This window comes from Toxoplasma gondii, chromosome VIIb, assembly GCF_000006565.2.
Source record: "Toxoplasma gondii ME49 chromosome VIIb, whole genome shotgun sequence".
NCBI lineage: Eukaryota > Apicomplexa > Conoidasida > Eucoccidiorida > Sarcocystidae > Toxoplasma > Toxoplasma gondii.
The window spans coordinates 3,092,343-3,119,759 of record NC_031475.1 but is presented as its reverse complement, the minus strand read 5'-3'; the positions used below and the strand labels follow the sequence as shown (position 1 = coordinate 3,119,759).

Sequence of the window (27,417 nt, the reverse complement as noted above, 5' to 3'; positions counted from 1 at the left end):
ACGGCTTTTATTTGTCTACTGAACGCTGGAGAACCGGCGATACGAGCAAGTCAGGTGATGTGTGCATTTTATGTCGACGGCTTGAAGAAGTTGTCCTTTATCTACCGCAGGCGCGAGCCTTGCGCTCGCCGTTAAGGTTGCGTAGAAGTTGTTACTGTACACTTCATGACGACGCAGCCGAGACTATAGTGATGTAATGCATACTGCAGCAGTGCGAAAGACTTCATAAACCACACTTTATCAAAACGCGAATACTCCTTTCAAACACAGGAACATCGACAAGACAATGAAAGCGTATGATCAGTCAAAGAAAGGAGTATCTTGTGTCATCCCTCAATGCAGGGGCTAAGGGAAGAATGAAGAAAGGAGAGATTCCCATACGCAGTGCCTTCGGCAGTAGCAAAAGCACAGACAATGAGTGTGGTTGCTAAAGACAGACGCGGTGCTGCCAGTAGGGACGTCGTGGGTGACCCGGCAGCTCTGCGCTGCTGTACAGCTGCATTCGTCTCTGCACATCACGAGAAGTACGTTGAATCCGCACATACACTCAAGAGGCCCAAGATAACCCACCAAGTTGACCACTCGCCGGAGTAGTGTCATACACGGTCAGCCCTGTCACCAGAATGTTCAAAATACTAGTTCGCGATGCGAATGAAATTTGAATGGTGTCAATATGGATTTTTTCCATTCATCAGAGGCCACATTCACCAGTATAAATTATACGTAGCTTCTCGAGCGTTGCTTAAGTCGACGTCGTTCCGAGATTTGCTGTAAAAGCCTATGTTGTCCCTTCGAGCGTTGTTATAAAGGCCCGTGTCCTCACTTCAAGTGTCGCTGTAAAACCGGATATCTTCCCACGATTTTCACTGAGTAACGAAAGACTGCATCGAAGTTGTTCGGTCAGTTGCACAAAGTGTATTTACAATAACTGTCGTTTCCAATCCGCACTGTGAATGCACTCGAGCGGTCTAAGTGGCTGGCAAGAACAGCGTCCAACAGTATGTTGAAAGAGGGGAGCTTCGATAGATCGTAACATAATTTTCTCGTGCACGAGGTGTATTAGTGTATTAACCCTGTCAATCAAACAAGTTGGTTGGTGTCAGCGTGCAAATGCGTGTGGTGGCCAGACCGACGGAATGCGCAGATACACGGCGTTTAACACGCGTCTCATTGAATTGTCCGCGTCGCGTAGAGCGACCAGTTACTCAGTTTTGTTCCCCTCCGCTGATCGATTTACTATGTCATTCACCCCGTTTTTTGTGACTCTTGGTTGCGACGCGGACGAGTACCTCATCATCGAGCAGCTGGTTTGTTGTGACCACAGCGACCTAACAGACGCACCTTCGTGCTGCATTGTAGCGTGTGTTCCGTGTCCGCCTCGATGCACGTGGACTATTCCGTCAGATGAGTCCGTATTGCGTTGTTGTTTTCTTGCCACACCAATCTGTATTGTTATGCGTTTTGTCCTCTCATTGTTCATGATGGAATGCGCCGTTGGGAGAAGTGGGATCCCAACGAAGTGCCGTTGCTTTTTGGGGTGCCCGTTTCCTGCAACATCGAGAAGTAGTACAGCTTCCCGACATTATCTTCTGTTATTTTTTCTAGATGTATTAGTGATTAGCGTCACTGTTGACATATATGTTCGGGCTTACCCTATTGAGCGCGTGCGAGCACACACTGGAGATGAAAGGCCATTCAATGTAACAACGGGCAGCTCTGAAAGAAGAGGCAACACCCCTCACGATGGAATCACATGGATTGCTGAGCATTTAGCAGATACTGACTCTGGAAAAGACAGTCACGACTACCGGTTTCTCAACGACGATCAACACAATCACGTCGAGGAAGGTGACGGGGAAGTAGGCGGCCGTACAGCTGCAGCGGATGAGGAAGAAGAATCGAGTCGCATTCTTCCGACTTTCACAGTGCAGGATATCCCGAGTGGAGATGCTGACGTCCACAAGGCTGCTGGAGACGTGGACACCAGTACAACCACCACAGCAGTTGATGAGGATGCGGTAGGCATGCCCACCGAAGGGGATATCCCGAAAGGTGATAAACAAGTGTACGAGGCCTTTGGTAGGCAAGGCAGCCGTACCGTTGTAGCCGAGGTGGTCGAGGACGATTCGAAAGACAGCCGTGCGAGCCAGGAAACTATGGACAACATCAATCATACCACCCAAAGACTTCTGCGAGGAATGGATGATGGTGCATTTGTTAGGGGAGGAGGTGTGCAGGAGTTTGTCAAGGCTATGACAGTGCCACGAATAGAAGAGAAGACAAAAGGGCAGTTGGCCGGTGTCTTGAGACTGATTGAGGCTCTTGAGGCAATGAAAGGCAGCAACTCAAAATCTGATCAAAGCCCACGACGCTTCGGTTGCAGCGTTTTGCAACGGCCCTTCCGCACGGTTGTGGATTATGATGTCGTTATCACCACTGCGGCGGCACTTGCGAATGCTGGAGTGAATGTCGCAGCGGGGGGCGGAGGACCAGTTTTTCCTGTGTTTCCGGATGTTGCCAAAGTTCGGTCCTTGGCAGAGGAACCGCTGGACGGCCAGCAGGCGGCGGCACGGGAATCCCAATTGAGATCGCGTGGGTTCGTTGTTCCAGTTGCTGATATGGTTGCTGCAGTGAAGCGGGAGTGGTCGGAAGAGCCGATCGACTGCGGCAGATGCACTGTTGGTAAGACGCGATGTTACTTTTCACGGACTTGCTACTGCATGTAGGTTCGTAAGCCCATATCTTAGGTAGTAGAAGGTTCTTTGCTTCGGTCTGCGTGGTAGAGGTACTGGTTGTTGACTCAGTGGCCGACTCTGTGTTGATCGTTGTGGTGTTGCAGCATTTGGCTGTGGAAGTTCAAATGTTGTGTGTCCTCTGACGAAGGCGCACGTAACTAGGTGAAGCAGTTTACAGGGTATTTAGTGAATGAATAAACAACTTGTTAACGCTGCCGACGTTACTCCCCGATTCGACTGTATGCGGAGCAAAGTATACTCCTTACCTACGGACACACGCAGACTCAAAGGAAGAAACAACAACACTATGTGCGCTTCAGTTTTCTCGGTTGTTTGAAATCTGCGACGTGTTGAGGAGTTGACGCGGTCGTTTGTTGAAGAAGTGGCAGTCGACAGGCATGCCTCATCAGATGGGCATGGCTGAAGTGTTTCATAGTGGTTCAGACCGTCTTCGTTGCCTTTAACACTTCATTCGTTTGTGTTCAGGTGGAGGATATCTCCCTGTACGTTTGCTCAAGAAAGAAGTGGATGAAGGCGAGGAGTTACTCCATTTTGCCGATGTGGAATATCCAACCTCAATATCCCGTGGCACTGTAGTGTCTGTTCCGGCATCTTGGCTGATCGTAAAAGGACTCAGTCTCAGAGAGTTGACTCCCGGTGTCACTGGCTTCATTCTTTGCGTGGAGAATGGAGAAAAGCCAGTTTTTGTCCCTAGGGGGCAAGGGCTGTTCAGTCAGTACGCAGGTAAGACCTCTTAAAGATCAGCAGATTGTGGCGGCGTGCTCTGTGGATTGGGTGGGAGTACAGTGCAAGTAAAAAGAAAGTATCAGCACGAACACTACCATTTTTTCTAGAATTTCCGGGTCTATCTGTTGCATAAGTGTAGTTGATTTGTTGTGAAAAGTGCTTTTAGTAAGGCATTGCGGAGACGATTGAGTAGGTAGTCAAAACTCCTTATATAATGTGGAGCACAGTACTCCGATTCCTGCCCTCTCTAACAGCAGGATTACCAACTGTTATTCTACTGGAATAGAACTGCCGCTCACCACAAATCCAATCCTCAGGGCTGGGACTGATTTCTTCTGCAGGGTTACGACTTTTTTCGGACAGCACACAGTGCAGACTTGCTAGCAGTACCTTCCTTATTGTGACGGTAGCACTGGCGTGTGAAAGAATCTCATTTGTCACTTTTTTGCAAGGCACTATATTGCCTAGATCTCCACCGACAACGTTACTGAATGTCCCGGCAGATATCCGTTGGCAACCCTTGGGCATGCAAGACCGCTTTTTGTGTGGCACAATGTAGAGGATCTGGTGTTTTTCCCCTAATCGTTTCTCAACGTTGGGCTGCAGCAATGGGATAGCGGATAGACATAAGTGAAGCCAGTCAATCATACTCCGTTGTTTCGGTGTCCTCTGATGATTTTTCAGCGTCACGTCAGTAGGCTGTGTATTTAAAGTGGGAGGTATAGCGAGGTCTCGCCGCTGTACTTTCGAATGTGGTTGACAGGTTCATTACCCTGCCACACTTTATTGGCGTTGCTGGTAAAACTGTGGTTCATAATTCTGTTTGAGAAGGCCTCGTCAAGCTGTCTTCGTTCATTGTTTTCTGCCACACGTTATTGGCGTTGCTGGTAAAACTGTGGTTCATAATTCTGTTTGAGAAGGCCTCGTCAAGCTGTCTTCGTTCATTGTTTTCTGCGCTTAACTGCTCAGAGTACCGTGCGGGGGCGTTCCGAGAACGGGTTGCGGTCGATCAATTTGTCATCGTCAGAGGCAGCAGGCGTAATGAGAGTGTGTTGGAGGCAAAACTCATTCTGGATCCTCGTGCGTATTCTGTCTATCAGTCTGTGAACCGATACGATCCTAGCTTCCTCTTCTTCGGCACTATCGAAGGCCCACCCATCACCCAGAGCTTGTTCGTAACGAGCGCTTTAAAAACGAGCAATGAATGCATTATCGAACGGACAGTTGATGATGGCCCAGTTTCTCTGGACTGTAAAGGATGGAGGAAATTTGAGCGACGTATGAGTAAGCAAGCAATGAGTGGCTGCTGTAAGTGTGGCCGTTGCCTGTCGCTGTTTTGACACAACAAATACCGATTTCTGCAGAGCATATGCTGGTTTTGCACCACAGGACAGAATTGCAGATTTTTCGCCAGCAATAATGCTAGGTGATCTCTCTACAGGAATCTTACGCGCGCTTGGTATCGCTTCGCAGGTGTTCTATTAGTCATCGGACAGTGGAGAGTCACTTCAACCGGATCAAAAATTACATGAATTCGTGTATTCAAACGTATGCATATGTAGTTATATCGTTGAGCTGGTGATGGGTCTCCTCCTCGTGATGCGGGTCCTTCGACCAGCGCAGGTTGGTGCCCAATGTGTAGATTGCTTTTATGCCTGCCGCAAGCGTGCAAGTTTCTGGTGTGTCCTCTGCCTTGTTGTCACAGGAGAATACGAAGAAACGAAAGCAGCTATCACCAAACGTAGCCGGTGGCGACTAATAAAGTATCTCGTGTTAGCGCTTGGAGTTGCTTCCGCAGGCCTCCTTTACGCTGGACACAGAAAGGAGAGACCCCATGGAATCCTTCGAGTGCGTCCGTCACAAATAATGAAACACAAATACTACGACAAGATTATGGTAGCATTACGTGGTCGTAGGCATGCTGCAAGAGGATATTGGAAAGCTTTCCTGGATAGGGGGATCCAAGAACTCCTTGTACCGCAGCCCGCGTTACATTTGTTGTCTTACTTCGATGCGATGCATCCTGAAAATTTGCGCGATGCGTTGAGAACAGTGCGAGGCGACACCGATACAGTGTCTCGGTGGATGGATTGGGCAAGCGGGAGACGCGAGGCAGCAAAAGGAGTTTTGTACAAGGGAGCTGGTGGATACGGGATGGCAGCTACCGGTGTTATCGCCACCCTCTATGGCTTGTTGAGGTCGGGCACATACGCATACCGGCGCAGCAAACTATACCTCCGTGGCAGGAAAGTGAAGCAATACGCCGCGAACGTACTCTCCCAGAAGAATGGGAGGCGAAAGGCAAGACGAATGATTGTTTTCTTGGTTGTGCAGTGAAGCAGTTGGGTGAAGTTGAAACGTTTTCCCGTTGCCACCTGTTTCGTGCACTTTCATGTTTTGAGGGAGTGACGTTTCCGAACAGTTTGTAGACGTCAGCTTCATTTAATCATCGCTTGTGCTATTGTGTCTAGCAGAGGAGGCTCGTCGAGTCGGCCTTGACGCAAGAACAAGTATTTCATTATCCGTTTTATTTGGCTGATCATTAGCCCTTTTCTGGCAGTATGCAGCTAGTGAGTCGTGGAGAGCGGTGCGCCTCTTGAGCTGGGGTGTCACGGGTTTTACTTTGAGGGTGGTGATAATCGGACGGGGCCCTTGACGGGGCTAAGGCTCCAGAAATCTTTGTTGTATGCAGTGAAGCCGTATGTTCTGAATACAACCTGTGAATAACAGAAATTGTTGGAGTTAGGAGCCTCCGCTGGGATGGACTGAGCTGGCTTTTTCTGTATTACTCCGTTGTTGCATATGGTCACAGTGGAACACTTCTTCAGCAGTAAGAGGGGCTCAGCATGCTCATTTGACAAAGAATGTTTAGGGCAATCGATGTGCACTCGACGTACCTGTGGCCACTGCATGCTCTAGACCAATCTCACACACTTTTTTCTTTCTTGCCACATGGACCTGGAATACAACGCCTGCCGAGGCGGAGTGCGGCAGCGGAGCAGGGTGAGGAACTGCTGTCAAGTAACTTGCTTCCCTGTACAGATGGCTCAACTTCATGGCAGAGTTAAATGCGCAAAATACCCCCAGCGACTAACAGCCTTGACAAAGAATAATGTTTCGTCTCGTAAATTCAGTGTGATGCAAAAGTTATCCTTTAGAATGAGCGTGTGACTGTAGTAGACGCTTTTAGATACAACGAAGACACACAATATCAGCTGTACGATAACCGGTGATGAAGGAGTGCTTGCAGCGCGTCTATAAATATCGAGGAAGGCGTACGAGTTGTTTGACTTTCATGTACTACAGAACTCGGAGCAGTCTCCACCAACACCTTACTAAATAGAGCAAAGACGTTGTTTCTTTGCTACTACCTCATGTTTGTTGCCTTCATTCTTCGTTGATATGACTTGACGCGACAGGGGGAACAATAGACCTCCCGTCACTAAAGCACAGGCGATCAAGTCACGCACACAATTCGCAACAATGGGGCTGTCACCTTGAACACCAGCGGAATTCCTTTCCTTCATCCTCCGTTCAGATGTACTCGACGCCTCTAGTACAATTTGCTACTTTGGTGGTTCGTCAGGATTCTGGTCCTGCAGGCAAGAGCATCGCACGAAGGTTTGGGGGTCCGCAAACTTCCGCGCTATGAATGCATGCAGCGTTACGTGCCGATTTCCTTCTTCTGTATTCTTGGCCACTCACTGAATTCACGCAAGGTCACAGTCGCGAAATTACACACGGAACGGACCTGGTAGAATGCACCATGGTGTCTCCCGCTAGCGCGCACCGAGTGCTCACTCCGGTCATCCCGAGATGTACGCCACTGGATTTTATCAGTAGTGACATTTTTTGTAGATACAGGTATTCAGGAGCAAGCATTCACACTGCTGAGGAAGTAATATCTCAGGCTCGTGAAAAGAACAGAAAGTCTACCCTAGTGACAAATTTTGTAGACCCACCTATTCAGGAACAAATAATCAAAATGCTGAGAAGGTAATATATCGGGTTCGTGAAAGAAGCAGGGAGTCTACCCAAAAAAAACATGACGGGCTAACTGCGTTGGGAGTGCCTCTGCTCGTCCGTTTTCCAATTTGATTTCCATAGGAGAATTCGACAATTTCCGACGGAAAAAAGAGCGTGAAAGCTACTCGAGTAGCCACAGCATGCAGAACTGTCGCAATTTCGAATGCCCCTGTCCTTTGTTGGATTCAGTTCACCCTGTTAGAGTGCTGCAGAATGGAGAGTCCAGCACTTGGTTAATCATGTGGCACAGCTGCCGACAGTCCCGCCTTCTAGTCAACCCCACTGCAACTGCGAGGTCCATGTGTCCACCCGTTTACATGCCTGTCGAAACAGCGTACTTCCTGTCACGAGGTTGCCGACTCTTACTTCTTGGAGCAACATACAAGGTACACTTTTACTCCTGTCCCTCTCATTGTCGTAGGTTGGCCCCTTTGTTTTTCCTTCTCTTTTCATTTCACGTGCGGCCGTTTCCTCTTCGCCAATTCTCTTGCAGCAGTAGGTTTCGGCACAAAGCATTCAAACAACCGCATGCAGAGCTCTCTACTGCGGTGTTTACGAGCGGCGATTCACTCACGGGGGCGTCGTCCGTGGTTTCTACGCCATTTTTTGCAATTTTCCCGTTTCGCTAGTGTCTATGAACACGAGGAGTGCGAAGAGGAGACACAGAAAGCACCGCTCTCTCCTTCTAGTGGAAGAACGGTGGCGACGGCCTTGTGGTGACCACGCAGTTTTCTTCTCGTACCAGGCCTGCTGGTGGCTTCTTTTCCTTTTGGCGATTCCGATCTGACGGCTCGTCCAGGACGACAGTTTCATTTCCAGTCATGCGGGTTTGATTGTCAATTGTAGTTGTGTTTATGTGTCGGAGAATCTCGTGAAAACCCCCGGGGGTCGGGGGATGCTGGGACCAGTCACACTCTACTCCCCTTTTGACGGTTGTCCCATGCCAGAGGTTCAGCTTCCTACCCCACGCGATATTGAGTAGTAAATGCGGGGGCTGTAGGAACCCAAAGGTACTTGTAAACCGTTGACTACTGTGTTCAGGTGTCCACTTTTGCCAGCCACGTTTTAGAAAATGTCGCTACTTCCCTCAGTCATGATACGGGAGGGAGTGCTAGGATCCGCTATCCGACAGTTCGCTGGTGCTGTGATCCCGAAAGGCATCTCAGTAACACATTTGCCTGAAGGGCCGACGACCGGACCGTGGCCGTTTGCGTCTCTGCTGACTTCTGGACTCCAACAGTCGTGTGGCTCTTTCGATAGCGAAAGAAATTCGGGTCTTCGTGCTAATGGAGGATTACGAGCTTTCGCAAAATGTGCCTCCACAGGCAGCAAGGAGCACTTGTGTGCCCTCGCTTGTAGGCACAACATTCTGGAAGAAGCCGTTCACGAGAACCTAGAACAGCCCTTTCTTCTTGGGGAGCAAGAACCGTACGTTCAGCGAAAACGTTGTTCACGGGCACTGCTGCTCCAGGCTGTCGGCTGCAAATTGCAGGAAGCGGCGGGACAGAGCCCCTATTGTTTCCACACACTGATGCCGCCGTCGAGGGAAGGATTTCATGATTCGAGCCGACGGGTAGCTCACCTTTTGTGGACACACCCAGCTGGTCCGACAGAAACACCGAGGGGAGCAGGCATTTGCCGGAACAGTGCGCGTCAGCTTTACGGCTCCGGCATGGAAACGAGTTATGACGCTACGACGCAATTGGCAGATTCAAAAGTTTCGCCATCAGTCTCACACGACACGCTCCTTGAGGAACGAGTTGAGATATGGTGCAACCCGCAACAGACCCGTCGAAAACAACAGTACGCCTCTATCATAGGCAAGCAAGGTCTAAGCAAGAAGCAATGTGGGATTTTTTGGGACTACTACAAGCGGAAGTGTAAGAAACGGAGGAGCACCAAGAAATTTATATGAGGGCATGAGCTGGCGAGGGTTCGTGACCTTGTAATAGCGTGTTCCCTTGGGTGAACTCACTTCACCACTGCGCAGACGACTCTTCTCACTCTCATTATGCTATGAACACTACGATTTGCGACAGGGATGCCCCAGGAGAACCGAATGTCCTCTTTTTTTCCCGTGGCACTGAAAGCCCAACCCTGTTAACTGACAAAACGGATTGTGACGCTTACGTGCTCACGCACTGCTTGAACGAACTGCGTCTCAGTCCGGACTCGACAGAACACAAGGGGCAGGTGTTTCTGGAGCGCCGTGTGACGTCCGTGAAAAAAGAATAACTGTAAGCCAACCAGCGGTGTGTTCAAGAGGGATTTCGCCTTTGCTTGGATCTTTGCTTGGATTATCAAATAGTCGCACGTTTTCCGGAGGTCTCCACGATTAGCCCGTAGCGTGCTTAGAATGGTAGAAGCAGAGGCGACGGCACGATATGCCCAATAGTAGTACAACTCTCCATAAAACACGCGCCTCATCACACGTTTGAAAGAAACCAGACTATGCACGAGTGAATAGCTCTGCAACGTTTGCTCAGTGTCTCTCAAATCCTCTTCTTTTGTTGCTGCTGCTGGTCGGCGGTCGTTTTCCCGTTACTGTTCTGTGTGTTCAGCAAGATGTTTTCTTGAAATGCCAGTTGTTGATTGAGGAATTCAATCTGCAGTATCGGGCCACAAACCAGCGGGAGGCAACAGCAACACGTTGTGGAGCAAACTGCGATAAGCAACATCGGCGTTGAAGAGACGGATTACGCAGGATCCAGGGGAAAAAGAGTAGGAGCACACAACACGTAAATGAAAAGGACGAGTGAACAGAAAATTTTCCTTCGGCAGTCAGTCGGCCACATTCGGTACATTGGGGACTAAACGGCAGAATAAAGGGAATTCGAATGCAGGCACGCAGGGATCATTACCTGTTCGTTTCCGATCGAAAAGTTTGCGAGACTTTCTAAAAACGAAGTGTTACACGATTTCGCCTGCTGCAACCGACACTGCCAGCCGGTGAACTGCAGCGATGAGGCGTCGCATGCTCACCTCAGCCTGATGTTTGGCTCGTAGGACCTGTAATCTTGTTGCTTCTCTTCTGTATCAAATCAAATGCAGTGACTAGGTACACGTACGCATAAAGAGTATCCTGATGTCCATCGACTTACACAAGTATGCATGCACCAAAACGATACACGTTGACCTGCATGCCGACATATTTACAAAACACTCAGTCGTGTTACGTCTCGTCACCTCGGATGGAGTCCGCGCGCGCACTAGCATCAGCTGCTGGACTTGATTCTCACAAAAATCTGAGTGTTCTAGAGGTGTTAGAGCAACCCCAGATAATACAACACACGTTTCTGCCTCCATTCGAATGTAAACATGCTTTGACATTTAATCGAAAGGTCACATGCTCCATAAAATTCCTCTGCCTGGTATCGGCAAATGACAAACAGGAGACATTGCGGAACTCACGCTTCGACAGCCTCTGCTTGCCGCTTGAGACTGGCAACCTTGGCCCGTAGACGCGAATTCTCCTCTTCAAGAACGGCGATCTGCCGAAGCAGCCAGAGAGAGAAATGAAGAGCGCCTTTCAAGTTTCGTCGCAAGATGGGTGCGTTCCGTAAGTCGAAGACACTGCGCGTATGATGCCATGCTGTCACACGTTGCCTGCTCAGTTCTACCATCCCTTACTCGTTGTTCGCGGTCTCCTACAGCGATTTCGCTCTGGAGTTGCTTGCGGGACGAGAAGTTGACACATGCCTCCGAAAGCGCTTCGTAAGCTGCTATTGTCACACGCGCTTCCTCCTTGAGTCTACCGGCCAACGCAAACGGCGCAGCACCAAGAACAAAACGAATTCAATTAAGAATGCAGTTTAACAAGAAAATCGATGTATATAGTAAATGTTTCAGTCTTCCCCACTCCTAGGAAAGTGCTAGCCGACACTTCTGGGCATCTCCTCGAAAGGGTCTGAGCTTCGCTACTGTATCTGGAAGAGGACGTTTGTCCTATCTAGGCTTCTGTGTTTCCATACAGGGGACCAGAACATTGATCCTACATGCTCGGACAGATAATGGGTGTGAAATCCTCACCGAAGCAACAGCAAAGCCCTTTCGGGGCCTTGAATGGCGACATGACGTATCAATTCATCTGTAAAACCAGGAAAAAGTCTTGTCGTCGGGCTTTCATTCCACGCCAAGTGTAGCGGATTTTGTTGCGATGTTCAAACGCTCGATGCAGTCAGCGACAAGTGTTCCACAAGAAGAGAGTGTCCCTATAAGAGTCCAAAGGGGCTTCGTGGTCCCACGTTTTTTTTATGATGAATCTTGCTTCCCCAACGGAATAATAAGCCTACCAACAGCTGCAAAGAATGATAAACAACTGAACGTTAACGTTGTTGCGAGGCATAGCTTATTGTTCTTGCTCAGCGTTGCTCCCAGCCGTGCGTCTCGGATGAGGGGAATACGATTTTTCGGTCAGGTTTACCGAAGCACTGAAGGAGAAGTTCGTATCGTATGGGGCAAATCCCCGTTTCACTTGCATGTCGACGAATGAGTTCCTCATCCAGGTCCTCTTGCGTCTTCAAAACGTCCAGTCGATCTGCAGGGGCGGTACTGATGTACTGCCACCATCCACACATACCACAACCGCACGCCGAAATCCCCAAGAGCATCCCTGTGTTCCTTACTGATGAGTGCAGACTCGGTTTTTAGTGCGGGAGCTGTAGTCTCTCCACGTCTTCTGCTTTCCCTGCTGCTCACCTGAGTAAAGAGTGTGTCGCCATCAACCCACTGAAGTGGCGGAAACAATTTGTTAAGTACGACTTCGACAGACGGCCCTCCTTGTGGAGACTCGTTGAAAGTCTTTTCGAGCTGTCGGGCTACAGAGCTGCCGTTTGAGCCATCACCCACGTCAAGGTAAGTCGTAGAATTCGTGTTGCGCCATGGCTGCGGTTTTACGGCCGGTGGAGCAGGTGAGGCCTCCGGTTGGCAGTATCGGACCTGTCAAGGAAGCATGAAGACGGTTCCGGAGGGCGAATTATATGAGCCGAGCCTGTACAGTTAGGTAGTCCACTTGGTCTTCTCATGGGCGACCCCGTACGGTTTTAGCACCGATAGGAGTCCCTTTTGCATGCGGTTCTGTGGAGTAGTACGGCATCGATGAAAACATTTTGTTAATACAAGCAACCGCGGCTCACTCGGCCTGCATCTGTGTAAGTCTCTATCGCAAAACCGTCGACGGGGATCTACGCTTTCAGCAGAAGAGATTTAGGGGGACGGCAGCTAGCTGCCACAGACGGTGCGGGCTTGGCAAAGAATGAAACCCTGTGGGTGGATGCGAAAGCTCGTGATGCGACAGCGATGCAGAATGGCGCCATGATTTTGGCACGACGTGGTTTTGCATTGATCTTGATGAAACCTTCAGTAACTGGCAGATGCTGGTTCAGTCTCGACCTGGGGATCCACAGCGGGAATATTAATGTTGTCAAACCACCTATCTTCTCTACCAGAAAATGAACCGCTTACCAGTGTTGGTCGAGGAGGTGAATCGTAGATCATGGTGGAAGCAGCCTCCGTTGAGCGTTTAGGCTGACATGTTTCAGAGGCTGAATCCGGAGACAGAAGTGGAAACATCGAAAAATGCTGTTCGTTTTCTATCCGTGGATGGTTGCTGCAGAAACGTCTGGAGTAGAACGTTTAGCTTTCGCGTATAATTCACCGGCATCTGGTAAAACCCGAGACACGAGAGCAGAGACGCAGAATTCCTGCACACAGGTTCGCGTCGGGCCTTTCCTGGACGGGCATTCCTTCCCAAGAGTCTGCCTTTAGAACAACCAAGCGCGCGCAGGCAAATAAAAAAACAGCCTCTTTGTCCTGGTGATGGGTTGCCTGGGATGGAATTGTTGAGAAGCGATCGGACCAAGGAAAAGCAGTGGGTTGCAGGGGGGGATGTCGGGAGAAGGTATCTAAGAGTTAAAGGCACGTCAAAGTAGCAGATGAAATGCTGCGTATTTGTTTTGTCGTCTGAAGGCGCCCCACTCAATCGTTCAGTGACACGATGAAATAGCAATCTCGACCCGGATGAAAACGGCCACTTGATGAGAAATTGTTATCGACGTCCGGTTACACATCGTAGCCAAATAGATACTGCAGAGGATACGCTGAATACATTCTTCCCACTCAACGCTCGTAATGTAATCTGCTTCAGATGCTGAAAGGGGAACCGTAAAGTTACACCTTCAGTGTGGTAAGTCTTTGCAGGTCAGCCCTGGTGGATGTGTCTATGCTAACACGACAGTTGTTTGGAAAGACACATTGTAATTTCTGTGGTTTCTTTGCGAGTGCAAAACGACATGCGGTCCCAGGGGCCGGCCGGTAGCTTCCATTATTTCGTTTTGTTTCCGAACACCTTCCGAAAGTGTTACCATCGGACGAAAGGGAATACTTATATGATTTAGTTCCATCGTACACTGCGGTGATTGATCGCTGTTGCTTTTTGGCTCTTCTGAAAAACGGAGACGCGAACGTCACAGTCACAGAGGCGAAAACCAGCTGCAGGGTGGTTCGCCTGCGATAGTCATGCAAACACCGCAAGGACTGCACAAACCGACTAACTGCATGTTGTTGCATGCAGATGACTCGCACTAACCGCGATACCAGATTTCATTCACTGGAGGGACCATTAATTGCTTTTTCCCGTTCCTCTACCAGAGCAGTTTTGGTGCGTTCAGACTGGAAAAAAGTTACAGCGTTCCAGTGCCGACAGAGCCGCCGATACCGCTGGGTCGCTAACATGCAGTAGTCCGAGCGAAAAGAACCCTGCTGTGAGGCGATTACACAAAGAAAAATGCCCGCGTGAACTAAACCACAGGTTGTGTGAATTATCTAGAATGAGATCAGTTGAAGCCGGCACACGTAACCACGGGAAGTGCTAAACTAACTCACAAGAACGCGCATAAACCCCTTTATGTTTGCACAGTGGCGGCTTGATCGGATGTGCAGATGACTCCAAGGAAATATGGACGGATAGAGTAATCGGAGGTCGGATAAACATATTAACATAATGGCCACTAGGTAGGTCATCGGATAATGTCTGAATCTCGTAAGGCACTGTCAGGTGATCCACAGCAACAATTAACGGAAAGATAGATGCTCGTGTAGTTTCGGTCTTACAATGGACAGATTGTATAGGTGCCCGTCGGCATTGTTGTCGATACCCTCCTCTAATGTCTCGTGTGCTGTTCGTGGGATGGACCTGGACAGCAAATACTGGTGTTCGAGTGATTTTCAGTGCAGAATGCGCGGTCTCAGAACACCACGACAAATGAACCTTGGGTTCGCTCGCAGTCTAAGGTCTATACAAATGGCATTCGCGATTGAATATGCGCGCTATTCGTGGTTGATCATCGACAGTCACCCGAAACAGGTCAACGCGTTCTTTGTTAGACCGCGTCACACAAAAATGTGTTCAACGGCGAAACGCCGAAAACATAGCTTGTTTTGTAGTCCAAAAGAAGCAACTGACTGTCTTGTCTGCATAACAACGTCGCAACTCCGAGCATCCCACAGTGTGAGCCGATTTACGTCTCGATGTGTTGGATGCGAACTATGAAGGGTCTGAAAAAATGCGTCCACCGCATTTGGGTGCCAAATGGATCCTCATGGGTATTAATATCCTATCACCATCTCCATTGTGCGTGGTGTTTGAAGGAGGTAGTCTGGTAACCAATTCTCTCTGGACGTATCTGGCTTATGCATACCGCCAATACAGCATGCTACATAGGAAGAAGCTCTCGAATGTCTCTGCGTACCGGAGCCGTGCCACATTTTAGTGATGTTGCTTCTGGACACAGATGTGACATACGCACTTGGATCTTACGCGTGTTGATGGACGAGGGAGAGACAGCGGTAGTTACGAGAGCAGCAGGGAAGTAAAGATCTTTCCTGCGGACATACCCGGAGTCGTTTGATGTCTCCAGTTTTGAAAAGTTCTGCCTCGAGTTGTAGCTGGGGTCTTTCACAAAAGGGCCGCGACCATGTGGTCAACTCGAGCCAACCGCTTGCACCTCGCATGACCTAACCAGAACCGAAGACTTATTCTTGGAATAATATACAATTGTAAACCCACCGCCTGCTACTCTGTAAAGGCATTCCCCTTTCTGGCAGTGAATGAACCATGCGTGCCGTGTGCTCGGACGTTGCTGGCTGTTCGGACTACGAGCACGCACTGCCAAACGTTAGAGCAGGTCGCCCGGGTTAGCGAGCAGAGATCTATAGGGTTGGGTCGCTTCTGACGACATTCCTCATTTCCACTCTCCTCTTCTTCTGACCAACGATCCATCAGCTACACTTTGGGTCTAGCCAGTGACAAAAACTGAGCCCCTAGATGTGCGTCTATTGGTCGAATTTACGACTACGTGGATTTTGTGCGCTGGTCTCCTCCTGTATTTCAACAAAGATCCGTTCATGAGTGCTACGGACCCCCCCGATATATTTTCACCGCTAGTGTTTTTGTTGGATACGAACCCGGAATGGCAGAGGAGCAGCGGAGCAAGCAGCCTACTTGGGCGAGGCTTGCGATGCTTCTCCTTGGTGGCTTCGCGATTGGTTTCTTCGTTTACGCAATTCATGAGCACTACTTCACCAGAGATGATGGCGTGACTCGACAGGCTCCGTTACTCTCTCGACTACGAGGAATGAACACCGAATCCGTGACAAGGGCATCGGTAAATCGGGACAGCACACCGGCGATTTCTACAGCGGACCCCCAGCCGCCTTATGCAGTCATCCCCGCATTCACGGATGCCCCCTCAAACTCAAACTCGAGCGGCACTGGAAGCTCTGAGATGCTGGGGGGTTCAATTATTTCCGGTGGGGATAGCATTCTCGTGGACACGTCTGCGCCTGCCTCCCCTCCCCAAGGGGCCGCTTCCGAAGCTACTTCCCAAAACGCTTCCTTGATTAATGTGCTGCGACCCGAAGCTGCTGAGAAGCAAGAAGCTGACGCTTACAGGATCGTCGCCTTTGCCGTTGACGACAGTGAACACGTTATCGATGTAACAGACGCGGAGCCGAACGCTGGTGTCCTCCCTTAGAACACACAATGACCGTGGCTTCACGTGGCCTTTATAAGTGCATATCGACCTATGTGTGCTTACGGGTATCATTTCGAGGCGTGTGCGCCGCAGTAATACGCGCAGTGATTCTGTACAGCTGCTGGGTCTTTACACTTCACTTGTCTGCTGCGTGCTCGATTTCCGTGACGAACCAAGCCACTGTGCTACGGAAGGCACCCACGAACGAACCAGTTGTAGTTTGGTTGCTAGAGGGCCTGAGCTTGAGCAAATGGAGACTTGCGTGTGTGCCGCAAAATATCCCTTAGCAAAACCAGCAGACAGCGACGCGTGAAGTTTGCTTGACCCATCTCCTTGCCGACATTGGGGACATTCTGACTGTGATTGGAAAAAATGACCACGAGCAATATTAGACAGAACGCCACGTTAGCGGATCTCAGGCGGATTTGGACAAGAAGCTGTTTTTGGTCCCGCTAGGGGACAACTGCAACACCAGCTTCACACTTTGACCGAAAGGTAATCCTGCCATAGCTGTCTGTTCGCTTAAAACAGGTTTTTAGCTATTTAAACTTCTGTGTATCTGCGTGTATGCGACTACGAATGTCCGTCGGGTAGAGAACTTAACCAGCCGTTATTTTGCTCATTATCCAAGAGGAGGTCCTGTGCTTGAAAACAGGCAAGCCATCAAACCGCCGAGTGGACCGCCTTCGCAACATGCAAACCGTCTCGTATGGTTGGTCAGAAGCCTTTGTTTTCGCATCCTTCCTATGATACGCTGATTTGGATTTCTCTAGTTGTTCTGCACTCTAGATGCAGTCGACTGAGATAGCACCATAAACATGCACCACTATTCCGTCGTCCTCACTTCTGGTAGTCAGGTGTGTACACTCCGAAACGTCCTGTTTTTCACTTGAGAGACTCGCTGTATCACAGACTTGTTTGAACAAGGAAATTCCTGTAGTCGCCCCGCGGCAATGACTCGACCGACCATAAATCAGCGGGGTGACCCATTTGTCCAGGTGACTCGTCTTGAACACGAGAGAGAAATATGCTGACATTGTAGCGTCCGAAACGCCCCCCTTCCATGGCTGGATACGGGACTGACGCGAAGAAGTCAACAATCCTGTTTTTTTTTCTCTCTCGTAGGCACTCACCCACCAGGCTAACTAGCCGTTTGTCTAAGCCTCTCAGTTAGTTCGCAGTCTGAAGGGCGGGGACAAAGACAATATAGATGCAACAACAACCGATTCAGCAACGCTCTCAGCTTTTTTTTATTTCCGCATGGTACTTAGACTCATTTATCCATGCAAAAAACAGCTCTCTAGCACAGTAAAAGCAAGACGCACGGGTGCAATAACTACCGTGAGCTGCCTCCGGGCATCTCCCGACCGTTCTCATTCACCACAAGAGGGGAACCGTCGAGCTGACTCGCTCGGTATGAGGTCAAAGTCCGTCGCAAGCATTTATTCAACTCTGCCTGCCTTTCAATTTAAGGCTCACATTTTCAAACTTTCGAAGTCCCTGCTTTTCTGCACATTCTTCCCGGCAAGACATTGTACGCCTTTTTTCTGTCTAAAAATCGCCCGCCGTCCACAACCCAACTTCAGCGTTCTCGACACGTAGCCCATGGCCCCCTTCCTCTCATCAAGACGAAGCCTCGTTGGTTTCATGTGAACGAGATCTCGGCAAACATCCCTTCACCGATCCTGGCTGCCAACGACACCTTCTTCACAAAAATCGAGTCAACAAAGCAGAGGAAACCGAAAAAATGTGCGATCTTCTCCAGCATCCAGATATCGTTGGTCGGATCCTCTCATGCCTAGCGTGGCGAGAGAGACGTCAACTAGCAGCTGTGTGTGTGTCTTGGCGAGAGGCAGCTGAAACAAGCCCCTGGTAAGCCGGTTTATTGAACGGAGACCTTCAACATAGTGTACCTTTCACAGTAGTGCATCTCGTGGTTCCTGGGTTTGTATGAGGCACGACTTTTAGCCACGGTTCCGGCTCGTGTCGAATGCCGCGACCCGTCAAAAATTATACATCAAGCCTTGCAGCTAACAGTGGATGTCCATCGGAGCATGCATTCCTTCTATAAAGTAGCGTCCGTTTCGTTCCACGAGCTTACATGTTGCAGATAATTTCGCTTGACTCACACCCGAGTTCGGTCAGCTCACCACAGTCTGATGCGCATGTGTTAACTCCCTCTGTATGTACAGCTGGAGTGACCTTGACTTAACTTTCGCCGACGCGACCAAAGCGTTCACGAACCTGGTTCATTCTGCGACGCAGGCCTCCAACCCCCGTCCCTCACACAGGAGGCAGAAGGTTGCCGGACGGGTATCCCTCTGTCGCCTAAACTTTAAAGATAACCCTACGCCTTTTCGATGGGTTCAGACGCTGCAGTTGTCTGTGTATTCGAGTGAGGAGACGGCAGCGCTTCTCTCTCTTTTGCTCTTCCCTACTCGTCAATCGTCAGGAGTCTGTTCTGCCTCGCGGCCACAACTACACGAGAACGGAAAGGTCGCTCCTGACGGCAAGGACACAATCCATGACCCCTGTGCTGCCGGACATAGACACCTTCCTGCTGTAATTGACGATATGGACCAGGACGCTACGGCAGAAGGGAGCGCAGATTTGTTGATGCCTGCACTGAGACGACTTGACGTGTACCGCGGCGTCGGACAAAGGGGATGTGGAGTCTTTTGGATAGGTGAGAAGTAGAAACAGTGTGAGCTTTTCGTTTTGTCGTCCGTTTCTTTGTTGTCAAAAGGCAGTAATACAGAACGAAAAATGAGGATATCGTTGAGGCGCTAGTTCGACTTTGTGTTTCAGTAAAATTACTGCCACAGATCAAAAGATAAAGATTCCACTACTCCAATGTGGCGGCTGTAGTAGACGGCAAGCGGTTGAAGAAACACGTGCACCTACGGACAAATGGGAGGCGTACGCGCTGTTTGCATGTATGCCGTCTGCCTTGCAGATACCCCTGTTCGACTTTTGTCGACTATTCCGTCTTTCTTCCCGGTCAGCAACAGTCTCCAAGGCCGGCAACGGATCCGTTGTTGTGCTCCGTCGGCTCCTAGCACAGACACCGCTTCATCTCCAATTCTTCGTGATTCGTTTCCGTTTCAGTCTTCACAATCCAGATCCGTTGCTGCACTTAACTCTGCGTGCGATTTCTTATCAAATTCCAAGGCCTCTGAGTCTCCGTCTTTCCGGAGCGAAGCAGATGATTCTCCGTCTCTGGCCTCAGGACCAAATGTGGAGGGAGTCCTTCCGGGTTCTTTGCCTTCTTTTCTCGACTGCCTTGGGCCTCGTTCTTGGCGAGAACTTCCAGTGAATCCCTTCCTGGAAGAAGTATCGACACTTGCGTCTTCGGCTGAAGATTCTCCTGTCGAAAGGGCGGAATCAACAGCTTCCAGTGACCCGCCGTGCCAGTTCGCGTCATTGCCTTTCCTTGAATGTCTGGTGGTGGAGGCTCCGCTGCCCATCACTTTGATTCGTGGACTCAGGGGACGTCTGCCACGACTGCGGCATCTAAGCGTGACACAAGTCATCAATTATTCTTCTGTTGAACGGCGTGAGCAAGGACATCGAAACCGAGAGCTGCCCTCAGATCTGGAGCGCTTGAGAGCGCTTCGAAGTTTTTTCCAGGCCTTGCCGCCAAACCAACTCCAAACTGTCTGTGTCTCGCTGGCTTGCGTACCGGCACCTGAGTGTCTTTTCGAGGGAAGGTCGCCATGGGAGGATACAGCGCAAGCAGAGAGGGAGGAAGACTCTCAATTAGAGAGTGCAAGTGCGTGGAATACATTGATAGAGCGGGTCGCGAACACTTTGCCGCCCGAGGACGACACTTCAAATGGGGCTGCAGAGTGGCGAACAAGACCTGCTAGAGGGCTTCCTGAAGACGGAGACGACGTCATGGAACTACTCACTTCCTGCCACGCTGAAAGTCTTGAATCGCTATGGGTAGGTCAAGGAGTGCCTGGAGGTTTGTGACGTTCCGTATCGTTGCCGGTGAAATGTGTGTTAGAGGCTTGGACTTGCGCTGGAGCTGTTCTTAAAAAGTCAAAATTATCTCTCGTGTCCGGAGGTCTCAGTGGGGAATATGGATTTGGAAAAACACGTGCAAGTGTGTGTGTCTGCGATAGCCCATCTTTGCCGTCTTACGGAGTGCTGCAGCAGATTTGGTGAGATAGTGTAATCGCATGTAAATTTAGGGTGCAGGGCCTCAGTACACCTGAAGACTTGAGAGTGTATTGCGTAGACTTGCTTCATTTTTTCGCATCGAACGAAATTTGGGCTGAGTTGAAAAGCCGAATCAGTTTTGGCTCCGTAGTGGGAAAGAAACACGAATATCCCATGCACAGGTTTAAGCGTAACAGTGGGAATCCGTCAAGGATTTTTAATCTCCAGCGCATGCACCGTAGGCAAGCTTCCGTGTGTTTCCAGCTCAAGTCAAAACAGTAGTCCTCGCGGTGATTACTATTTGTAATACTGACATACTCCTAGTGTTTTTTTCGCGATAATTAGGCAGCACATTTGAATATAGTTGTTAGTAACGCAATTCCTGTGGAACGGCTGAGGCTTAGGTGAACGTGGCGTCCGGGGTGGACTCACTCTGACATTAACCCGAAAAGCCATGTATAGTGCCCGACCCATACACTGCGTGTAGGACTACGTGACTCAGAAGACTAGGGCAAACGAAGAGATCGGCTTCGATTTCTCGTTTGTTTTGGGATTATCTCTAGGACATTTCCCGTGTGCCTTTTTGTGTGCAGTTGCCAGATATTCCTGTATCATATCCAGTCCTTCAGCGATTCCTGTCGCAATGCAAGAAGATTAAATCTTGGCATCTTGCAGGGTGGGCGGCGCTTATGGCTGCGACGCTGGGGGCACCTCTGTAACGAAGAGAGACTCATGCAGCGTGGAGTTGGACAGGTGCTCGTGCAGTCCCTTCCTGTATGGAGTTGATTTTGGAGAAAGGATACTGACTCCAGGGCAATTCCGGGAACACGTCAGTAGCCCACCGTCTTCGCTCCACCATTTTATATTGTTTTGATCCCTTTTGAACTCGACAGATACAGGATAAGAGCCAAGGGGTATGGAAGGAGTTTAAGTTGTTTTTTTCAGACTTCATGGACAGGTGAATGCGTGGTAGTGTCTGCACACGATGTTAGTGTCCACAGGCAGTTCGCCTATCGAAGTTTCGTTTGATTATGTGGTTCCTTGTCTTCAAAAAATCGGTTTTGAAACGCTGTGGTAGGACTGTTGCAGGGACACAGCTACATCCAAGGAAATTCTGGAATCGGGCGGTTCACTGACTCAAACAGTCCGTCCCTGCTGTGAACGTGGTCGGACAAGGAAGCCACAAATTGACACGGACGAGAGGACGCAAGTGCTTGCTTATGGAACGTTAAAAAAAAACCTTAACCCCGCAATAGACGATCGACTCCCCGCAAGGAGGGGAGCCCTCGCCAGCACCAAAGCAGATATCAACTAGTGACCAGCAAAACTAGGGTATGAAAGCGGCTCACGTACCGCGCAAGATTCGACAACTGGTACCAAAAATGATTAAAAAGTCGGCGGGAAGATTCTGTAAGAGACCTCTTCAGGTGACACTCAAAACACCTTCGGATTTCGATGAGAGTTTACGAGGAAACTGTACTCCCAAGGGAGCTCCCTGTGGACAGTCGTGGATGGTCAAATACAGCGATTTCTTGTGTCGCTGCAAAATCTTCATGATTGCGCGTGGAGAGGCATCTCGTTCTGCAGACAGACAGGAAAGAAGCAGTTTTGGAGGCAAGCATATACTCGTTAGATAGGACGCCCTCTGATGGGATGTTTTCGGCAGTTATCACCTACGTGGCCCTTCTCTGTTGTGCGTGGTAGAGGAATCGTGTGAAATCCTGCGTGACCATTTATCCATATTTCTCGCTTAAGAGGAGCCGCGGCCTCCACAAGGCCTCCCCATCCGATTACCTACCTCAGTCACACATGATGTACGTTTTTAATTTACATGCATTTCTACAAACCTACAATCCGGTATAGATATAAGCGTGTGGTGTATATAAAGAAATAAGTGTGGCCAGACCAGAAAAGTACGTTCACAGTTCAGATGGTCTTTATCAGTCAGAATTACATGTCACTTACTGCCACCCTGACCTCCAGGCTTGCCATCAGAAGCGGTTCTACATCTTCATATGGGCGGTAGCAAGCGAACAAGACAGCAAATGTTCCCTCTTCGTCTCCGGCGTCAAGTCTGCTCCGATACACAGAGGGCGCCGCGATGTCATCAGTTCCCTGAGTAATCTCCTCTAAAAAGCAGATGCACATCGAACAATAGAGCGATCCCACGGCTCGTGAATTCCTTGTGTGCATGCCCCTTCATACTTGCAGCAGATAACCCAGATAACGCGACCTGCTTGTGTGTGCAAATCCCGTGAATTGAAACCGACCAGATGTATTCCCCTTGCTACATTCCAATATCTGGGCAGTTGGACGCTGTCGAGACACAGGTACCGGGGGCCCCGTGAGAAGATTTGTCACCAAAAGGAGACCTCCAGTTTTCTGTGAGCAGGACAGCTTGTCAATGATCGGCACAAGTGCAGGAGTACGGCGGCTCTATCTGTATATTTAGAAATCATATACTGCCGTTACAATTACCGTAGTATTTAGGTGTCTCAATGCATGTGTTTACGTAGGCACACATGCATTTCCTGGATTTGTCAATAACTACATCTGGTTGTTTGACCTTTGGCAGTATGAAGACCGAGGTACGTTTTTGCGTAGGATGCCCCGCACGTCGTGGAGAAAGTGGAGAATTGAGGAAACACTGCCGCAGCTGTTTGAACCTTCTGTTCACCGTGTAATCCCAGTTTGACCTGCGCTAAAAAAATGTGTTCACTTTTCAGCAGCTTAGCCGATACCTCGTTTGAGTGGGGGAGTGGCGCTGAGGCGGATGCTTCCTTTAATGTACGTTTCCGGGACTGTCTGGTTTCCGTTCCTCACGTAGGCTGTTCCGTCGCGTTCTCGTGAGAGAGACCGGAACTCCTTTGGTCGTCTTCTTCTGTTAACAGGAGAGAAGAGACTGCTCAGATCTTCTGTTTCAGGTGCCGTATCCGGATTGACTACAGCCGCCTTTCGTTTCGTCGCTTCTTCCGAAGTTTGTGTTTTGTTGCCTTCTGCTACATGAAGTGCTTCGAGAAACGCTGATGTTATTTTGGGCAGAACTACAGGGGCATTTCCGGCAACATCGTGGTCTTCTCCGTCGTGTACTTCTGTCGCTTGCTCACTGGAACTCGATTTTGGCAGTGTCGCAGCTTCCTTCTCGTTTGTCGTCTGATCAGTAAGTTCCTCTTCTACCGTCATTGACGCCATTACCGTTGCTGCTCGGTCCTCTCCCTGTTCCCTCCTCCCTCGCGCTGGCTGCACTCCATTGGGAACTCGTTGCCGCTGCAGGTAAGTGAGTTGGTCTCGTGCTCTCTCGAAAGAGTCTACATCGGGTTCGGGCATCTGTATCGGCGCATAAGTCACGATGTCCACTTTACACGCAGGGCAGATTGAGGGGAGAAAGAGGGGCTCAGATCGATCACGGCTGTCTATTTTGGCCACGATCGCTGCCATCAGTTGATCAAATGCAGAGGGATTTATATTGATTCCTTCTTTGCTTATTGTGGCAGAAGGCGTAGTCTCCTTGACTCTCAGAGTTGACGAAAGATCGGCTGAAATAACGTCTTTTCCCGTAGGGATTATCGTCGGCACTGTCTGCAGGGCTGGGGGAACTGCTTTCCCTAAGAAATCGAGAAACACTTCTGCTTCCACACCGGCCCCTTGCTGTTCGGATGCCAGTACACCTTGGCCCTCGATGGTTTCATCGGCGACACCATTTACCACTCCTGCTGTGATATCCAGTTGCCCGTCTTTTACTGCCGTCCCTGCCCGCAAAGGAAAGGCTTGCTGTTGAGCCTCCTCGGGACGCCGCACACCTTTGTCCTTGACTGCAGAAGTGGAAACGGGATCCGAAGATGACCAAGGAATCGCCTCCGATTCTTCCTCTCTGTTCCGCTGGAGTTCCATTTTGTCCTCTGGATATTCCGAAGAGTCTGTTCCGCCGCCTCTTCCGGGCCGCCTTGGAGTTGGCGTTGGACGCACGGGGACAGGCGAGGGCAGAGGTGGATTTCCATTTTCAGGCGGAGTGGGAGCTGGAGACGGCGAAGGAGCAGGTGTCTGTGGAGGTGGGTAAGGAAAATACGGCGGGTAAGGGTAGATTGGGTACGGCGGAGTCACAATTGGAGGAGTCGGAGGAGCAGGTGAAGGCTGGGTCGGAGGACGAGGATAATCTGGAGGATTTCCCGGTGCTGCAGGAGGACCTGGACGAGGGCTGGGTGGATAGTAAGGAGGGTAGGGATAGTAGGGGAGAGGCAAAGGGGAAGGAGCTGGGGAAGTGGGAGGCGAAGGAGAGGGGTCGCCCGGCCGAAAAGGGGGAGGAAAGAAGTCTCGCTCTCCAGGAATGGTGAGAGGAAAGGCAATGGTAAGCGGGGACAGTGAAGGCGATGTAATCGGCAGAGTGATTGGAATCGTGACGGGAGCCGTCACTGTGGTTCCCACTGGCAACGTAACGGGGTGCCGTACAGTTCCTTCCGGAGAAATGACCCAGGGAGGGGAAGGAGTTGGAGAAGGTGTTGCTGGCGGCGGCGGCGCTGGAGTGGGAGGCGCCTGCCACGCTCTGGGATCTTCTATATTCCTGTCTTGTACGACACGATACTGCGTTTGGTACGCCTGCTGTGGTGATGGCTGCATATACGATCCAGGAGACGCACTCGGCAGGTAAACCATCTGCGATGGTGATGGAATCCCTCTAGAAGGTGGGAAGACGGAGGTGCTGTAGTATGGCTGCGGCAGACTTGGTACAAACGGTCGCTCCACGGCTGCACTCTCAGGATACTCGTAAGCGGAGGAACTGGATGGATACGCGGGATAGTAATTGGTGTAGTAATTGTACAGGAAGGGAGGCATGGGGGCTTGCTGGCCTCCGCTGCGTCCACCGCCATTCCTAAACGCCAAAGCGTCCCCTCCATAAACCTGCATGCGCCGCTTTCTCGAGTCTTCCAGTGGGATTGGCAGCGAGACCTCAGGGAGTTGCCTTTGCTTGGACGAAATTGCGGTAGGAAGCACTCTCACTGCGCTGCATACGTAGGAAGAATCCGGAGTGACGAGATCCACAAAAACTGACGAGGAAGGGTGCATGGCAATGGATCCCGCCATAATCTGAGGGCCAGGCTGCAGCTGTGAACAGGAAGCAACCCTCAGGCACACACACACAGGGATACGATGATCTGAGGCTGCAAACAACGAAAAACGTTCCTTACCTTTGCGGCTGCCTCGTCGAGGAGCAAGGTTAGACCAATCCTGGCCTCGGGTGCCAACGTTGCAAGGATACTGCCACGTTCCCCAAAGTCTTCTTCTTGAACCCATCGCAGCGCGTTCTGAGGATGTGCGAGAATCCGTTCTACGTGTGGGATCGTGTTACCTTGGTTAGAGCAATTGACTTTCACCAAGAAGACCTGCACTACCTGTCCTCTTCGAGGCATGGGGAAACTGGAAGTACAAATCTCCATAACAGTACAGACTGAGGAACTAATTGAGTCTTTCTCAAACCGGACCTCGATCGCAGGAGGCGGCACGCAGTATACAAGAACAGAAGAGTGCTGATTTGCGCAAAAAGGTGCCAGAAAATGAGGAACTGATATCTGTTTTCTCGTCTTTTCGATGCGTAGCCGATTGAAGACGCATACGTATATATATATATATATATGTATATATATATATATATATACGTATTGACAAATGAATTCCGTTATCTCTCGGTGTGATGCATGTAACATCGAAAGCAGTTGAATACTGTCACTTTTGACCTCAGTCTTACCGGCTTCCTTGCTCGGCTTCCTGGAATGCGTCCCTCAACTCCGCTGAGGGCGGAACGGTGTGCGTGGTCTTGCGCGGACACGGAGTCCGCCTCAGGAACCCCTTCCGTTTTCCCCGAAGCGTTGGCTTGCTCGCCATTGTACTGTGCCACTAATAGCAGAGTAATCCCAATGACCATGAGAACTGAGAAACTTCTTTTCCACCCAGAGGGGGCACGAGGTAATGAACCTCGTCTCCACACACTCTTCATGAGCAGCAAGGGGCCGGTGAAGTCGCTCAAATGCAGTCGAATTATATGCGAAATTGCCTAAAAAATGAAGTGTTTCTAACACTGTCGTTTGAAATGCGTTGTCAGAGCACTGTATGAACAAGGATAAGGTGAGCGTTCACTTTATCGTATGGTAGGTTGGAGAATCTTGACAAGAGTGATACACCGCAACCTAAAAACAATGACCACGTATTGACACAATCAGAATGTTTCCTCGAGAATCCGTCAGTGTTTCACTTTCACTGGGCATACCAGCGTTATGACGATAAGTACATTCGAGGACGGCGCAAAACGAGGTTGTGATGTTCCACGAAAACTAATGAAGGAATGGGCGAAGTTACACACCATCCTAATCCTCGATGAAACTACAGAAACAGTACGTTGACGAACTGTTCTGATGGTCGCTTTGAGGCGCTGTGACCATCGGTGACATCATGTAGAGCTCCACTGACATGGACGGACTCGAATGCCAGCTACTTTGAAGGGAGTTCCAAAAAGCCTTCCCAAGTCGCCCACCACTGCACAAAAGGGAAGCACGTCGCCGATCGATATCACGGTAGACAGGTGTACAACGTGGAGCAGCAGACGAAGGAATGGATGGCTCCAGAATCACCGTGTCTAGAAACAATCATCGCTTTTCCACCCACGCACGAAATTTATGTACTGTGTGATACGAATTGCGTTTTCATCCTGTATCTACCACTAT

At 50.0% G+C, this 27,417-nt stretch overlaps 5 protein-coding genes across 5 annotated transcripts; 3 read left to right on the top strand and 2 right to left on the bottom strand.

Annotated features, from left to right (window-relative positions):
• Positions 1–1,136: 1,136 nt before the first annotated feature.
• Positions 1,137–6,608, top strand: TGME49_258870 (hypothetical protein; the record flags this gene model as incomplete). Its single annotated transcript, XM_018781196.1, has 4 exons — positions 1,137–2,682; positions 3,222–3,479; positions 4,452–4,766; positions 5,188–6,608. 4 exons carry the CDS (start codon positions 1,137–1,139, stop codon positions 5,817–5,819), a joined length of 2,751 nt encoding a protein of 916 aa, XP_018637031.1. The 3' UTR covers positions 5,820–6,608.
• A 3,392-nt stretch (positions 6,609–10,000) lies between these two features.
• TGME49_258880 (axonemal dynein light chain p33, putative) lies at positions 10,001–13,079 on the bottom strand (the record flags this gene model as incomplete). The annotated part of the gene is made up of 8 exons (XM_002365061.2): positions 10,001–10,114; positions 10,491–10,539; positions 10,920–10,999; positions 11,139–11,259; positions 11,538–11,595; positions 11,932–12,067; positions 12,207–12,446; positions 12,972–13,079. The coding sequence occupies 8 exons, from the start codon at positions 13,077–13,079 to the stop codon at positions 10,001–10,003; spliced, it is 906 nt and encodes a 301-aa protein (XP_002365102.2).
• Positions 13,080–15,756: 2,677 nt separating this feature from the next.
• TGME49_258890 (hypothetical protein) lies at positions 15,757–16,540 on the top strand (the record flags this gene model as incomplete). Its single annotated transcript, XM_002365062.2, has 1 exon — positions 15,757–16,540. The coding sequence occupies exon 1, from the start codon at positions 15,977–15,979 to the stop codon at positions 16,538–16,540; it is 564 nt and encodes a 187-aa protein (XP_002365103.1). The 5' UTR covers positions 15,757–15,976.
• Positions 16,541–18,287: 1,747 nt separating this feature from the next.
• Positions 18,288–21,630, top strand: TGME49_258900 (hypothetical protein; the record flags this gene model as incomplete). Its single annotated transcript, XM_018781197.1, has 4 exons — positions 18,288–18,412; positions 18,733–19,226; positions 19,497–20,485; positions 21,298–21,630. The coding sequence occupies 4 exons, from the start codon at positions 18,288–18,290 to the stop codon at positions 21,421–21,423; spliced, it is 1,734 nt and encodes a 577-aa protein (XP_018637032.1). The 3' UTR covers positions 21,424–21,630.
• Positions 21,631–21,678: 48 nt separating this feature from the next.
• TGME49_258910 (hypothetical protein) lies at positions 21,679–27,107 on the bottom strand. Its single transcript, XM_018781198.1, has 5 exons — positions 26,834–27,107; positions 26,445–26,774; positions 23,446–25,804; positions 22,670–22,833; positions 21,679–22,285 (listed from the first exon to the last, which is right to left on the bottom strand). The coding sequence occupies exons 2-5, from the start codon at positions 26,691–26,693 to the stop codon at positions 22,256–22,258; spliced, it is 2,802 nt and encodes a 933-aa protein (XP_018637033.1). The 5' UTR covers positions 26,694–26,774; positions 26,834–27,107; the 3' UTR covers positions 21,679–22,255.
• Between the last annotated feature and the right edge of the window lie 310 nt (positions 27,108–27,417).

Excerpts from the sequence above, each read along its gene's own strand:
- TGME49_258910 (XM_018781198.1), bottom strand. The coding sequence starts at position 26,693 with ATGAAGAGTGTGTGGAGACGAGGTTCATTACCTCGTGCCCCCTCTGGG. Across the intron at positions 25,805-26,444 it reads GAAGCCGAGCAAGGAAGCCG|CTGCAGCCTGGCCCTCAGAT; the intron begins GTAAGACTGAGG and ends TCCTGTTCACAG. Across the intron at positions 22,834-23,445 it reads CACTCCCCCACTCAAACGAG|AGGAGATTACTCAGGGAACT; the intron begins GTATCGGCTAAG and ends TCTGCTTTTTAG.